The 17193-nt window shown below is 38.5% G+C and overlaps 1 protein-coding gene across 1 annotated transcript in view; it reads right to left on the bottom strand.

Annotated features, from left to right (window-relative positions):
* Window positions 1–17193, bottom strand: part of khdrbs3 (KH domain containing, RNA binding, signal transduction associated 3) — a 216739-nt gene that overhangs the window by 96819 nt on the left and 102727 nt on the right. Inside the window, exon 3 of the mRNA XM_041809643.1 lies at window positions 667–783. Within this exon, the coding sequence (XP_041665577.1) occupies window positions 667–783 (117 nt within the window). The remainder of the gene's footprint in view (window positions 1–666; window positions 784–17193) is intronic.

Here is a 17193-nt window from a genome sequence, read left to right on the forward strand (position 1 = left end):
TTTTCTTGTTGCTTCAACACTACTAAACACTGCCCCTCGGATTTCTGGTAGTATCTACAAGTTTACAGAAAATTTGCAGAAAACGATGAATGAACACAGAGTATAAAGACGGAGGGCTCAATTTATATGCATAAGCATGTTAAAGATGGAGCATAAACGAGCCTTAACACTAACAAAGTGACAGTGAATCCCTGAAATTGGAAATAGATCAGTATAAGTGCTGATCAAATGACTTTCATTTATATTCAAGTAAGCATTTGGTGACTGAACACCAGTAATACTATGCCAGTATAAGGCAGGAAAGGTGGAAACATGCAAAACAGTATGTATAAATTACAATTACTTAAGAAGTAAGATCTTCTCAAATGAACATATGTTGTCTTAATGCTTAGATTTCAATTCTATAACTCTAAACTAAACAGAGATGTGGTAGCACAGCATTACTTTGTATCAACATGTCAGCCTGACTAACAATCCTTATTACAGCTTGAATTTTACTGGCCCTCCTTACTACAGATCTCCTTTCTTGACTTGAAGGGAGGTCCGGCCCCTCTTCACTTTAAACTGTGAAACTTACCGCAGCAGACAAAGATAAAAAGATGTGCAGGCTAAAGAGTGAAAGAGCATGGAGAGCAGGGCCAAAAATGAAAAACAGTGGAGTGTTACCTTTTCTTTGTCTCTCATGGATCCTTTTCCAAGAATTGACATCTTTGTGAGAGTGTCCTCCTGTAGTCTCTTTAACGAGTTCCCGCGTGGCCCGAGGAGTTTGCCGACAAAGTTAAACTGCAACAGAGAGCGAGAGCGCAGATCAATCAGAATCTGTGCGTTTGAGATAAAGAGCAAAGACATTCCTTATGTCAATCACTCCAGGCTCATTCAGAGTCTGAGGCTAATGAAAACTCATCAGCACTTTTCACTGTCAGCCTGCAAAGACTCAGTACAGAAGAGACGTTTCATCCCAGGTTCACCGTGTCACCTTTACAAGGATTTCAGTGTTTTCATAGCAGAGAGATAAGTTGTGATTTACTTTCACTAAAGGAAATGGCTTGAAGGAACGGCATAGATTGTTTTTACTGATGTAAGAATAATTTGCCAGAGCTTATTAAGAGCTTAGCTGCATGTTTGTGCAGTAATTAAATAAATCCACATCATTAAAAAATAATCCTGAGAATAATCCACTAATTACTTGTTAAGTTAATTATGTGGAGCCTTTGTAATAACGTATAGACCAGGGCAGGTGTAATTAGCCTAAATTATTAAATTACCTTTGTTTAAATCTGACATGAACTTTCATTTTTAATGTGTCTTTGATGCCTTCATTTTTTCTGTTTATTTATTTACAACGGGCACAATGCACATTAATGAACATAGACATGTTAATATGCCAGATTATAGCCATAGGCCTACTTCCATCTGAATAAATAAACACAGACATGTGAAATGTACACAGAACATTATAAAAAACAAGCATCACAACAACATTATAAACAGGACATTAGCCGATATTGGGTCTCATTCTTCCCTTCTGACCAAAGTCAGCAGGCTTGATAATCTAGTGGTTTAGTTTTAAATTTTTCCTGTGTTGTGATTTTACCTTCATCAATCTGCTCAGAAGACAACTGAAGCCACAAAAACTCAAGATTGTTGATATTTAACATTTGCAAGATGTCCTGTTGTGTGGGGAGAGACACCAAAAAAAGCCCAGTAGAAATAAGCAGGATTGTTACATGAAACTGAATGACAGCCAATCAGGACTATTGAACCACGCCTGATGTACAATGTAGGACCAAACAGTAGTAAGTTTCAATAAACATTCAACCGTGTTAACTTAAATATCCAAAATATCTATTTCAGCACTATTTCTCTGAGTTGATTGTAATCATTTTAGTCTTAAAGACCCTGTGAAGTGAAAATAAATCTGTATTTATGTTTGTTGTATGACAGGTCACTTGTGTTATAAACCCCTACTGATCAAATTCCAGTCAAATAAAACATCTCCAACTTTATACAATTAAGCTTCAAAATCATCACAAATCTGCCCCAGGATGGTGTGGGCGTGTCTGTTGAATAAGATGAAGCCACGCCCACTCAAGAGAAATACAATCCTCGAATTTGTTATGATCTGGATGAAGGAAAGCATTCACACCGTTACCATGTCCCTTAACCTTATGATCAGAGTACAGCTGCCTGGATCTGTGCCAAAGAGGAGACTAAGCCCTTTTTTTTAGCTAAAATCTCTGTTATGATGCTTTAAATAATCCACAGACCACTGTGGCTGATAGATTTGGCAAATTTACCTCACAATGAACAAAAAAACAGCATTTAACTGACTGTTAACTTTCAGTGAAGGCAGTGACATCAGCTAACAACAGACTGTACCGAGATGAACTGCTCTGTTGTTTCATATTGTAGTGTTAAAGGGGCGGAGTCATTCTCCACTGTGGGCTTGTGACATCATGAGCCCACATTTTTGCCCCGCCCACATTAAACACAGCCAGAAAAGAGGTGAAAAACTTTCTAACAGTCTAAAACTAGAATTCAGTCACATGTAGATCTCAGTGTTTTCACAGGTTTACAGCAGCCATACTCCAACATATCTAGTGTGTTAAGACAAACATTTTGGATTTCACTTAACAGGGTCTTTCAGTAAACAACATTCAATCATTCTGAGTATTGTTTGTCTTTTTAATTAAATTATTTGACGATCATCCCGTCATCTGCATAGTTTTCCAAGAATGCCTTTCGGCATTAGACACATTTGCACCATGACGTCTGGTTAATCAGTTTCAACAAATATTTTGAGTTTGTTTATCTTGTTCAGATTTATGGTGTAAAATCTTACAGCATCATGCCAAGGATATTTTAGTGGACCTTTGATAGATATCAACCACTGGCAGCCTCTGCAGGACTTCTGCAGGCAATAAACACCAACACCTCTCACTTGTTTTCCCCTGATGTAATAGTTTTGGTCCATTAAGTAAAGGGTTAATGGCTATTGGGCAGTTAACCTCATGCGGTCCAACAGGTACGTCATGAATGCTAAAGTTAAACATTAATCCCCTGGATTGCTGCTTAAAGTATGCCCGGCCACTTAAACTGCTAACTCTGGTTAGCGCCAGTACTTTAGCTTATGTCTTCCTGCGTTGCTGCACAAAGGCTACAATGCTAACAGTAGCTGTACGTCTATCTTAGAGGAGGAAGCACATCAACCACAGCCATGGCAACAACTGTAAACTTGACACATAAAGTAAGATGTCAGTCAGAAATGGAGGACTAACTTGTTTCACCTGCAGCTGTTTCTGATTAAAAAACCTTTAAGTATGTTCCATGCTTAATTTGTTCCACAAGTGAAGAGTGTAGCAACTCAAAGCTCCCTCATCCTGCCTGATTCTGGCTCTAGAAACTGTGAGTAAACGTGTCCCAGAGGACCTGAAGGGTGTACATGACTCATAAGGGACTAAGAGATCAGATGGGTATTTGGCCAAAGACCACTGAAAGCATTTTATATACTAAGAGTAGGATTTTAAAATCAATCCTTTAACTCACAGGAAGTCAGTGTACAGACCTGAGTCCTGATGTGATGTATTCTACTTTCCTGGTGTTGCTGGGGACTCTTGCTGCAGTGTTCAAACAACCAAACCAAACAAGTTAAGAATGAAAACACCCAAAGTCCCTCGTTTAATCTTCACCCAACAAATGGGATATAAACTGAGTCATTTTCCATAACCATATTCCAGAGCTTTGACGTTATGCATACGTTTTTCGCAGCACTGTTTCTCTTGCCATGACCTGCTAATCACTAAACTGATACACTTATTTTGATAATTGCACTATTGTTCATGCTAATTTAAGAGGCACCAGGCTGCAGACATCAGACATCTGTAAATGCATGCGCTGTTCACATTAAAACATCATAATCCCATGGCATTTCCCTGGATCCCTATTGACTGCCAGCATAAAAGACACAAAACATTAGAAATACAAAAATTAAGAACTTCTTTGCACAGCAACACCTCTCAAAAACTAGCAACAGAGCCATGTTTACCATCGTAAAGCATCCCTTCTTCTTTTAACAACAGCCTGTAAACATCTGGGAAGTGAGGAGAACAGTTGCTGGAGTTTTGAGAGAGGAATGTTGTCCCATTCTTGTCTGGTATAGGATTCTAGCAGCACAACAGTCTTTGTGTCTTTTTGCCAGAGTTTCTTTTTTTTTGTTTTATGCTGCACCAGATGTGTTCTGTTGGTAAAATGTCTGGACTGCAAACAGGCCCATTCAGCATCTGGACTCTCATACTGTGAAGCTATGCTGTTGTGATGGATGCAGTATGTGGAAATATGCAAGGCCTTCTCTAAAAGAGACATTGTCTAGATGGGAGCAACATGTTTCTCTAAAACCTCTGTATACTTTATCACTATTAATAGTGCTTTTCCAGATGAATCAGCGGCCAATGCCGTAGGCACTAACTCATCCCCACACCATCAGAGATGCAGGCTTTTAAACAATCTTTCTTTAGTCCACAAGAAAAGGCTTCCATGGTTTATGAGCAAAATTTCAAGTTTTGATTTACCTGACCACAGAAAAGTTTTCCATTTTGCCCCAGACCATTTTTAATGAGCTTTGGCCAAGAGTAGACGGCGGCATTTCTGGATCATGTTCACATATGTCTTCTTCTTTTTATGACACAGCTTTAACTTGTGTTTGTGGATGGCATGGTTGAACTGTGTTGACAAAAAATGATTTCTGAAAGTGTTCCTGAGCCCATGCAGTGATTTTCAGTGCAGAATCATGCCTGTTTTTAATGCAGTGCTGCGAGAGGGCTCAGGGATAACGAGCATCCAGCACTGATCTTTGGCCTTGTCCCTTGCATACAGAGATTTCTCCAGATTCTCTGAATCCTTGGATTATATTATTCTCTGCAGATGGTGGAATATTCAAAGTCTTCACAATTTTACATTTTTCTAAAATTGTTCCACAATTTTCTGACACAGTTTTTTCCAGATTGGTGAACCCCATCTTTACTTCTCTAAAATGCTTCTTTTATCATGTTACTGACCTACTTGCCATGTGTGCTAATTAGTTGCAAATTTCTCCTAATGCTGTGTTTCATCAGTACTACTTACTTTTCCAGCCTGTTTTTGCCCTGTCCCTACTTTTTTGAGATGTGTTGAGGCCATCTTATTCAAAATAAGCTAATATTTTTTCATGAAATGGTAAAATCTCTCAGTTTAAATGTCTGATATGTTGCTTATGTCTACGTGTAAATAAAATATGACTTTATGAGATTTGCAAATCCTTACATTCTGCTTTAATTCACATTTTACAAAGTGTCCCATCTTTTCTGGAACTGGGGTCATAATGTACAGCTCCTTAATGTTCAGTAAATTGTAGAGGATCCAGAAACATGCACATCTTTATAAGGAAGAAAATAAGATTTGTGTTGTGAATCAGTTTAAATCAAATATTGATTCTGAATTGAATGGTGACCCCCAGAAACAGAATCAAATTGAATCACGAAACACTAAAAGATTCAGATCTAACTCTATACTATTACACACCATTGCTTCTGCAGACATCCTTCTGCTTTCATGGTATCAGTCCAGAACATTTTTCTGCACTGGTTGAGCTGCATCTTCCTGAGCATTTATATCTAAATTTTCAATGTGCAACATTATGATAATGTGATGGCTTGGGCTAACATCAAACTTGACCACCTCTGGCATGTTGCCATCCATCAAAGGCTCCCTGGCTTAGATTACCTCACAAGGTCAGTGCTTTTTATACATGAAACCCAAATGTTATGCATTACTATGTCCAGGAGGTATGCTGTGTGCAGACACTCGTCTTAGTCATACAACCTTTTCACAGGCTTAACACTGTTCCTGCAGCAGCTGCAGACAGAGGAGACAAAGGTGAGGGATGCTTTTCTGCCTGACTCCATGTTTCACTTTAACAGCTTTTCAGCTTTCTCCCTCCACCGTCGGAGTCATCAATTAGCCACAAGGAGGTAAAAAGAAACCGCCTGTTTGGTTCTGCACCTCACCTATATCACTCCAGCCTTTTGTTCAGAAAAGAGTGCTTATTAGGAGGCTCCTGCCAATTCCTGGATGACGGATTTCAGAGCTGAGGTTCAGAGATTCGCTCCAAGGCAGAAACTGATGCTGGGTTTTTATTCTGGCCAGGTTATAGTGCACCAGTTTTCACTGTGTGTTCCTTCAACTTGTATAATTACTCCAGTTCTGTTACAGGAATCAGTCATAAAAGTCCAACATGTTCTCACATCTCTCCTGTCAAACATGGCAGCTCAATTGGATGTTTTTCAGTGTGTACAGCAATGTTTTGAAATGGTGCTTTACTTAACTACGTTACTGATAGATAGTGTGCAAAGAACTGATGTTTTGAGTTATATAGCATGGGTTATATTCTAAACCCAAAGGTGCTGACAGGTTAAGAGAGATCCGCTGTGGTCAGAAAGCCAATATGCCAAGACCTTTTGGCATCTCATGAAGTTAGATTTATCTCTCTTGATGTCTTCTTCGTCTTTCAGTCTTTTTTTGTTGTATTGGTTTTGTTGCAGACTTTCACTGGCATCATATCAAAGTTGAAAATTCTGGTGTCATGGCAACCAATTAGTTATGCATGTGCTGGCCTCCAAGGTCAAGTAAGCAACTTAGCAATCATACATATGAAACATTCAGTAGAGCTTTTAATAGAAAGCAGTCATGTAACCTTTCCTAAATGAGCAAGACCCACATAAACTATAAAACTAAGCTTTCTAGTAACTTTTATGAGCTCACCAACTTAAAACATTCATGTGGCTTAAAAACCTAAGCGCTGTTTCTGGCACCAAGGCTATTTGGTAAGGTTGGGGAAAGGGCATTGGTGGTGTTTAAATAAGTAATGATGCAAGTTAGGTGGTTAATGGGTGCTACAAAAGTAAGGAACTTTCTTTGTCCTAACTAATGTGCCTTTTAGTTAAACTACCAACTAGACTAATAATGCCAGCTAAGGCTGTCCACATTCAAAGGAAGTGAATACAGGCCAAGGCTAACCCAAAATAGTCAGTTATTTGGTGAGTCATTTCAGAGTCTCATTTGGCTGCCAATCTGCAGTGTGAACTCGATTAGAAACGTGCTGGAACTGAAAAAATATGCTTAAATGATGTATCACTAAAACCCAGGCACAGGCATATATTCAACTAAGCATACTCAATTTTATGTCAAAGCAAACTTAACAAGAAATCTTTGGTTGCTTAGTTAAGAACAAGATTCCTTCCCCTGGCTGTTGAAGTCGGCAGATTCAAAAATATCCCAGAACTACAGAGACTGTGTGAACTTTGTGATTTACTGAAAGTCGAGAATGAATGTCATTTTCTTTGATACTGTCATTGAATTTTTGAACAGTCTGTACGCAGTCTATTTAACACATTAATGTCAACTCCTGATTTCTCTTTTATTTGCATATTTGTCACACTTAAATGTTTCATATCATCAAACATATCTTAATATAAGACTAAAATAACCCAAATAAAAGAAAAATGCAGTTTTTAAATGATGATTTCATTTATTAAAGGAAAAGGCCATCCAAACCTACCTGACCCGATGTTGAAAAGGTCAGCACCCCCTACATCTACTAACTAGTTTGCCACCTTCTAAAAAGTTCAACTTTTGTCTCGTCAGTCCACAGAATATTTCACCAAAAATCTTCGAGATCAAGAGGGTGTTTTTGGCAAATGTGACACGAGCCTTTGTTTCCTTTTGGTCAGCAGTGGTTCGGCTTTGGAATCCTTCCATAGATGCCTTTTAGCCCATTCTCTTTCTTATTTTTTAATCATGAACACTGACCTTAGAGGGGTATTTGGTATTTCTGAAGTTGGGTTGTATGAGGTACGTAGTGCCATTAGCCTACAGTGACTTCAGTGGGTAACACTGTAACACTGTGGGTAACGGGACGCTCTTGGAGAAACTAGGCTATGGGTATAGCTGCTCTGCGTTATCGAGTTTGTTTAAACATGTCATTTTTCACCCCAAATGCTCTGTGTTCGGCACTATTTTGCAATGCAAACTTGGCTACCTGCTACGTGATCTTCCACCTCAGTGGAACAGTGGTGAACCTGAGAAGGTTCACCACTGTTCCAAGTTTTCTGCATTTGTGGATAATGGCTCTTACTGTGGCTGGCTGAAGTCCCTAGGCCTTAGAAATGGCTTTGTAACCTTTTCAAGACTGAAAGATGTAGTTAACTTTTTCTCATTTGCTCTTGAATTTCTTTAACTCACAGCATGATGTTTTTGAGATGTTTTAGTCTACTTCACTTTGTCAGAAAGACTCTATTTAAGGGATCTGTTGATTCAACAGGTGTGGCAGTAATATGTCCTGGGTGTGGCTGGTAAAATTGAACTCAGTTTTCCCAAAAATGTTGTTAATCAAAGTTAATTCATGATTTAATGGGGAGTAATTACTTTTTTTCTAATGGGATCAGGTAGGTTTGGATAGCTTGAATACTCTTTTTTTGACATCTAAGAACCCAAAACAAAGAGAGGTTTCCATGGACAGCTAGTAAGTCATCAGCACTTTAAAATCACTTCATGTGTACAGAGAAGCATCACCTTTAGTCTGGTCTTTCTCTGTTTCTGAGCACCCTCAAAGAGAAGAACCACATTTGACAGAGCCACTTACATTTATGTTCAGCTATTTCTATTCAGATACTTTTATGGCTTCCAAATACACCTTAAACATACTGGTTAAATGCATAATAGCAGAACTCTGTCTACTGTAGTGTGTGACATCACAGTCACATGTCGGCAAAAGGTGTTTTGTTGCCAGGGCAGATTTTTATTTGTCTAGTCCAGCTCTGGCAATGGATGAGTAGCAGAATGGTTTTCAAATGAACAATAAAAAATGAGCCCTTAATAAATGATTAGTTGTGATTAATAATTGTGATTCCAATGCTAACAAAAAACACTGCAATTATCATTTTTGCCAAAATCATGCAGCCCGACTAGAAATGATCAGAAACATTGCTAAAGGAGTCTCTAGGCAACAAATTTTGAAGTGTTGAGCCAGATCTGTTGTGTTTGACTAATTGGGAGTGAGAGCAAGTCATTTTCATTGTCCTGCTGTGTTGAATCCTTTTCTACTCTAACAAATGGGAATAAGTGGCCTCCTACAAAGTGATGACCTTGGATTGATGAATATGTATAACAGTGTTATGACTCTGATGCCTCCCCCTGGTCCATTTGCACACTTCAAGCATCACCTCAAACATTCTCTAGTAAAAACACGCACTCTATTAAACTCCACATAAATTCGATAAGAGCCTTATTGTTGTGTCAGGAAATCCTCACTTAGATTTTCTAAGCAAACATGATAGGTCCTGTATCTAATGTATTCACGCTTACAGCATCATCAAAGGAGACAGGGCTACCGGGGTGAACGGAGGGTGTCAGGAAATGTTTAAAATGTGCTGAGTTTAACTGATGCCCCGTGCATCCATCATTTCCACCTGGATAGAGCCTTGATCACCGGGCTGTGTCATCTTTTGAACAGTGATTTCACACAGTGAGCGCTTTACTGCCGCTTTTGTCCGGGATGCTTGTATGGATGCCTCAGTCCTTGCTCTACCAACAGTGTTTTACATGCCTATGGTTAAAAAAAAAAACTCAGAGAAAAGCTGTTTTCTGATAATAACTAAGAACAACAGTGTTGCTTTCAATATCCGGCATAACAACTCTGCATACATGGACATCAGGCCGAGACTAGAGCAAATGTACACCGATGGAACATTTGAGCAGACTGTGACACAGAAATTGAGCCTAACATCAATTTAGCTTGTTTGAGATTCTGTGAAAGCAGAGACACAGTTAGACTCTGATTGGTAGGGGAGCTGAGGAGAGAAAAGAAATCCTCCTTTTAAACGCACAGTATGGAAATAACATCATCAGGGGGCTCTCAATCAAAGCAATAACAAAAGATGGCATGGAGAGCTTCACCCACATCTACTGCTTCTTTCATGTTTTAAATTTAGAGCTCCAGTGACTAAAAAAACAGAAACTCTCCATGAAGATTTTTTTTTTCAGAAAAGAAGAGCAGGGCAACATGGCCTTATTTTTTCTCTCTTAGTGACAGTAGTCCACCAACAGTATTTTCAAAACTAAACGCAATTAAATTCTACAACCCCCCTTTGTCCCCTAAAACAACTGCATACTCAACTCATGCCTCTGCATAAAAATGTTTAATTAGTCAGTCTGTGTTCACGTCTGTGATTTTTAGTTTCGTTTCTCTCCTGCCGAGACGTGCCAAGCTGCTTTCAACCCCACATTTCCTGATCTGGATGTCCACAACAAAAGCACTCAAGAAAATTAACTACTGACTTTTTCTGTGAGGAACTTGTTGAGAAATCTGTTTATTGTTGATCTAACTTAGCTTTAGCAGTGATACCAGTGAGTGCACAGAGCTACAGTGTTTAAAGCTGCTTTTCTAACCTCATTTATCTTCACAACCTGCTTCTTTGAATCATTATGGGCTTAAAACACGCAGTTCATGAGTTTAAATACATCTTTAAATACTTATGAGGCAATGAACCATTTATGGTGACTTTGGTCAACTTCCTTTATGACCTCCCCCAACTCTGTGATACAGTGGGACCACTATGATATTTCTCAACCAATCAGAGGAGATCAGTCAACATCACGGAAAGTGACATCACAGCGCATCTCTGTCAGTCCTATCCCAATGGTGCTAACATCGTAACCATGGTAACCTGATTAAACTTTCACATCATAAAGGTGAACAGTACTGCTAAATGTCATTATAGAGTTGGTTGCATAGGATTTCTAGCAAAACAATTGTGGCGTGAAAGATGGAGGCACCATAGTTTAACAGATGCATGTTTAGGGTTGTAAAATGTCTATTTTAAGACATACACCCAATTCATCAAGCAAGCATTTTGCCTTTCTTTTCTTTACCTCATTGTAATGTAAATAGTAGTATTATATAGTGGAGTTGGATGTGGCCAAAGTTTTGTGAAACATTAAAGAGTGATCCAGGGGAAAATTTTACTCATCTAAAGACATTTTCAGGGTATATATAGTTAAACAGGTGTGGTTTTGGCTATAATTGTTACCTTGTAACAGTTTTATTATACTAACTCTCAGCGTCACTGTTGCTAAATTCATTTAGACATTCAATACTCGTGATGCTTCTGGGTTTTCTGATGATATTATAAGGAAAAACTGGTGTATATATGTTGAAATATTGCTTGTCCTAGACAGTTATACAACAGCACAGCCATTTTATTGTATATTTATGGCAAAAATCAGTTTTTTATTCTCATTGTGAGCCTAATCAATGCTAAAACTCACTTAGAAATTCAAGATTTATTTTTTTTTAGGTTTCAAATTAAAAACACATGAGATAAAAAGAAACTGCGTCTATGAAATAAGTATATTCTATTCAAATACATTTAATGTGTGCTTATTTTGCCATCATAAGCCTTTTATTTGGCATGCACTTTTTGGGTTTTTATAATTCTTCTTATTTATTTATTTAATTTTCTCCCCATAAATAGGTAAAAGTTTTGGGATCCACACCAATAATATTCTAGTGTGTCATTTTTCAACTAAAAATACTTCAATGTGTGCCCTGTAAAGGGTTAAGCTGTTATAAAGTCAAACTGAGTGGATCCATTGCAGTACGCAGCTTGTGTTTAAGACCCAAGCAGGACATCAGAGATGCTCTCCAAAGTGTTTTTATGTTGCTGTTATCATAGAAATCAGACTTGGAGAGGTGAGAACTCTCCTCTGGTCTATACCTGCTCTACAACGCAGTGAGCATGCATTTTAAACCAGTGATGACGATGTTGCAAAAATATATTCCATGGCAGAAATACCAGTGACTACTTGACTAGAAATGCCTTGAGAGGTCGTATTATGGGGGCAGGGTGGGCAATGGAGTTGTATGATATGGGGGAGGACTGGGCGATAAGAAGAACTGTCAGCGGGAGAGAATAAATGCAGTCAATCAAAAGTAAGCAGCCCAAAACATGAACAAGATACAGCAACAGAACAGCAGCTTCCAGAGGAGGTTTCTCTTTCTTTATGTAGCAGTCTTTGATGTAACATGCACTGTTTCCACAGCAGAGAGGCTGGACGGGAAGATACAAGGTTAAAACGGGCTGAATAAAAAGAAAAATCAGCTGCACTGAAGTAGGGTAAGTGTAGTCACCACTCAATCCAGCATATGTTGTCCTTACTTTATTAAAACCAGCTGATACAAAGTTGTCTGTAAAACTGGAGTTTTATTAAACATCCTGTCTTTTAATTTCATTTTTTTATGACTGTCAGTTTTACTTAGAGTGTGTGTTAATTACAGTGAAGTCCTGGAGTTGAGTGCTTCTTTTTTAATTGTGCTGTCACTCCAAACAAGACAAGTGTAAAATGAAGTAAGAAATACTTAAAGAAAAGGAGTTTTCAGATCATGAGTGGCAGCTTTTCTCTTAAGATTTATCTTTTCTATTTTATTTAGCATTATTTTAAGGGCAGAGGTTGTGTTTTTCAATATATTTCAGCAAACTAAATGAACCTGATTCTTGGTGAATTTTGAGATGCCTCAAGGTTAAGGCATTAAGATGTGGTGCAGGTGGAAGACTACAGAAATCCCCAGAGGCTCTCTGCCCAGGGACCTTGGCTTCAACTTGCCCTCTCTCATTTTCTGTTGTCGCTCAACTGTCTGCATCTATGTCCTAATATGTGCATCACAAATAATGAGTTTTACATGGAAACTGGGATATTAATGCAGCGGTTTGAGCAGAATGGTAGTTCAGTATTTAACATTTAAATGTAAATTTCTCCTTTTAATTAATTTATTACTTTTATTTACAGCAACGCCCCATTAGTTCTTTCCATTACAGGTGGAAACTTATTTAATTTTTTGCACCTACACTGCTACATTAATCCAAAAGATTAAAAAACCTACACATATGTTGCATATTTTTTTGTTGAAATTGTCTAAAATATTTAAAGCCAACAACATCCTGCATTTTTATATTTGATATGAGACGTGCTGTCCACCGTTACATACATGTCACTATATCATTGCAATGAAAACACTCATGTTGCATCAACTACTGCAGCAATAGGAGGTGAGAACAGCCACTCGCTAACCTGACACACCAGATAGACTGTTTGCGTGGATATATTTCACATTCATGTGGCAAAGCTCCCATAGAGAACCTTTGAGATGGGCAGGACTTTTCAAAAAAGGTGATTGGACAAACATTCTGTCTGTCACATTCATGACGGGCCAATAAGCGAGAGCGACAAGACAGCTTTAGGTTCTACGCATGCACAGCTCAAGAAGTAACATCAGCTTGACAAACAAACTGTGCTGTAGTGTGTAAACGGAGCATGATGGGGATAAAACTTCTGTGGAGGCCGGTCTGGAGAAGAGCGAAAAAGCACCTTTTCCATCATAAACAGCTTTCTGCGTGGTTCTTTGGTCTTTGATTCATGAAGAAATGTGGTGCAATACTGATGAAACTGCCACGACATACTAGCTAATTTCTACACACTGGGAGCAGCCGTTGCATTCGGCTTTCAGTTCAACTAAGCCCCGCCCCTAACTAATACCTCATTCTCCTCAAATGACATTGATTGACAGAGTGATAGGAGATTGTACATTAATCACCAGTATTGTAACCCACAATTAAATGGGATTTAACGCAGATCAGGAAAAAAAAAATTTAAAATATTTCAGAGCGTGCACCCCAGGTACAGCCTATTTGTGAGAACCACTATAATAAACACTGAACGTGGCAAATGTGAAGGATTAAAGATGAATTAATTTCAAGAAACAATCAAACCGCCCCAATTTATTTGATACATTGTGAGTTTTCCCTCCACAGTTATTTTATACTGCTGAGAGGTCACTGAAGAATAAACAAGTAAAAACACACTGTGCAACTTCCCATAAATATTTAAAGCAAACTCAAAGCCTCCTGTCTGGTATTTAATGGAGCTCTATATTTATCTGTTTAATTAATATTTGAATTTAAGATTTTTCATCTGGTTTTCAATTAAGTTTTAATATTTAATGTGTCTTCATATTCACGCATTTGATTCTGTTTACTTATAACTTATGCAGTTTCATACTAAGTCAGAGTTTTAATCTAGTTCTGATTCTGTCAGTGTTTTTTCTCACTGATGATCCAGGACTTAACCTCAGAACTCCAGATAATATAAAGTAATCGGTCACTGTTGTTAACAGACCTGACTATATTTTTATTTATCAGTTTAGATAAGTAATAGAATTTCAACTGCTAAAAAATTTAATAACATGTTTTTAAAAAAAAGGCAAAGCAGACATTCCCAGCATAGCTGTGTTTTTTTTGTTTGTTTGTTTGTTTTTTTTAATTATATGTATAATTTATGAAAATATGGGTTCACTACTGATGTAAACACAAAGATGCATCAAAATTTGCTTTGGAATTACTCACAATTTTCTTCATTTATTTGTGTTGCCCTAGATCATTCATTTTCAAACATTTTTTGCCAAAGGCTCACTTTAGATGAAGCCAAAATCTAAAGGCACACCATCGTCATATTTTTGCAAAATCCCCTGTTAAAGACGTCAGACCCTGTCTCTAGAGGATGTATAGTTTCAGTTATAACAGAGAGGCATCTAGCTGCAGACCTCCATGGTGGGGTGTTTTGGGCTCATCTGTCGCAGACCTCTACCCCAGGCAGACCTCGGCCGTGGGGTGGGAAGCAACATACTAACCCTAGTTTAGTTTTTTCCCCAGGCAGTGGTGTGTTATTCTTAATTTTATCCCTCCCCTCTTTCCCTGACCCTAATCTTTAGGGTTCAGATGCCTAACCCTAACCCTCTTTGGGTTTCCTTAGTCAAATTTAAATTGATTCCGCTCAGTAAATTTTAGAATTTTATTCATAAAATTCTGCTGTTGGGAAAAATAGCTACTTACCGTGACATCTGACAGTGAGTGGAAAATGTATGTCAGTACATCATTCTGGTTCTGGCTTCGGTAATGTACGTCATTGCCAGCCCCATTGTAGAGGTCTGCAGCCAAACGCCCCACCATAGAGGTCTGCAGCCAGATCCTCTTGTCATAATGCATGCTTGTTGAAATTACACTGCTAAAACATTTAGGAACAACTGAATTACACATACACATGCTAATATCTACATTTTCCAGCATTCATTTCAGCCATGTCAGCATTATTCACACTTGGTGATTAAAGCAATCTGCTGCAGCAAATCCAATACTTTTTGTGCCTGTCATGTGTCATTTTTGTACCAAGTCACCCACTATGTGTACGTATGAAACCAGGTTACAGTAAGGAAATACTGGGAATACCACAGACAAATTTTAGTTTTCAAATATTTTATCTAGTTTCTAGACATTTTGATACTTTATGGTATTGCCATTTTGAAAACAAGTTGTCACAATGGTCATCTCAATCACTGACAGTATCAAAATATACCAGTGACAGTGTCCTTAGTTGTTGTCATGGTAATCACTCCTGGGTGTACAAATTCCCACGGCACACCAGTGTGCCTCGCCACACCATTTGAGAACCACTGCCCTAGGTGTTCAAAGACCTTTAGACTCTGCTCACAAAATACGTCATCACAGTAAAAACACAAAAGTGGTGTTTGACACTGGAAGAGCAGAGAATATTCTAACATGATTATTCATTTTTAGCTCTTATAATAGCTTCATGATTTTTTTTCTTATACCTTAATATATTTCATTAATAACGTCTGTTTTTAACTCTGTAAAGCATTTTGAATTGCTTTGTGTATGAATGGTGATCTATAAGTAAACTTCCCTTTATATGTGAGGTTCTTTATTAGATCAACTTTGGGTTATTTTTTATTATGCCTGTATTATTATTGCTCATTATCCTCACTATCACATAGTAAATGACAGGCCTGGTTTATATATCAGAATAACAAAACTAGACAGGGAGAGAGAAAGTGAGGGTTCATAATTGATAGACTGTAGCAGCTTAATCCAGCCATGGGAATAAATTTCTAGCAGGCACGCATTCTCTGGAGCCTCTTCAGACGGTATTATAGAGAATATATTGACTTGGTGTAATGGTATTTGTTTGGCACTATTTTAAGTTCCTGACTATTTACAGAGAGATCATGCAGATTTGCTTTATATTTGCCTGCCTAATGCTAGTAAATGTCAGACAGAAGTCTTAATCTCGACATTTCAACACATCAGCACTCAGTCGATACGTTTGCAGACACACGCGCCTCCTCATATGGACAATCCTCCAAGTCTTAGTGAACACATAAAATGTAATCCCTTCTGTTTATCAGAAATCAAAATCCGTCTGACTCCCACTGTGATGGATGCTTGGGGGGTTTTGCTAATGCTTTAGTTATCATGAGGGATTATGTGACTTACAAAAACCTGCCTGGGCTCCCGTACCGGTTCATGTCATTAGACTGTGTGAGCGGATTGTGCTGCTGCCGCTGCTGTAATCACCAGAATCAAAGCTGATGTGTTTAATCACAGGTCGTCTCTGCTGCTCTGTTATGGTGTCAGTCAGGCAAAAAATAAAACACAAATAGAGTACAAAAAGTGGAATTGACTGAAAACATGTAAAAAGATTTTTTTTCGTTGCGCTGTGTTCAGCCGCCACATAAAAGCCTGTGGCTGATTAGAAAGACAGCCAACTCGAGCAGAGAAAGGATGTATGATTAATCACACTTAACTTGAAGGGGGTGCAGGTGGGAGGGGTTTCAGAGAGGAAGGGGAGAGGGCGGCTCGCATCTGAGATTTTTTCATCATTTGCTGAATGTAATACTGCGAGCCTGGCTAGAAGGTGTGCTCACTGAGAACCAGCTCCGCGTGATTGTGCTGAGGACAGCAGGACAGGAACGACAGCAGCAGGATAAATCACCGCTCCCAGCGCAGAGAAAAGCCACAGTCTGAACTGGAAATAAACCAGTGGGACTCCTTACGCCTCGCTAATGGCCTGCGGTGCTTTCTGCCAAAAGAAAGCCCTCCGAAAGAGGGCCCACAGATCCAGGGAATGTACTGATGAGCGCTGATAGTGCATCCTTGTTCAAAAGGTGGGGTATTTTTAGATCCTGAGTAGGAGTGACATTGTGTGTCATACCGCTAAAATCTTGATCTAAAATCTTACACTCCATTTCTAAAG

This window comes from Cheilinus undulatus, linkage group 16 (assembly GCF_018320785.1).
Source record: "Cheilinus undulatus linkage group 16, ASM1832078v1, whole genome shotgun sequence".
Lineage (NCBI taxonomy): Eukaryota > Metazoa > Chordata > Actinopteri > Labriformes > Labridae > Cheilinus > Cheilinus undulatus.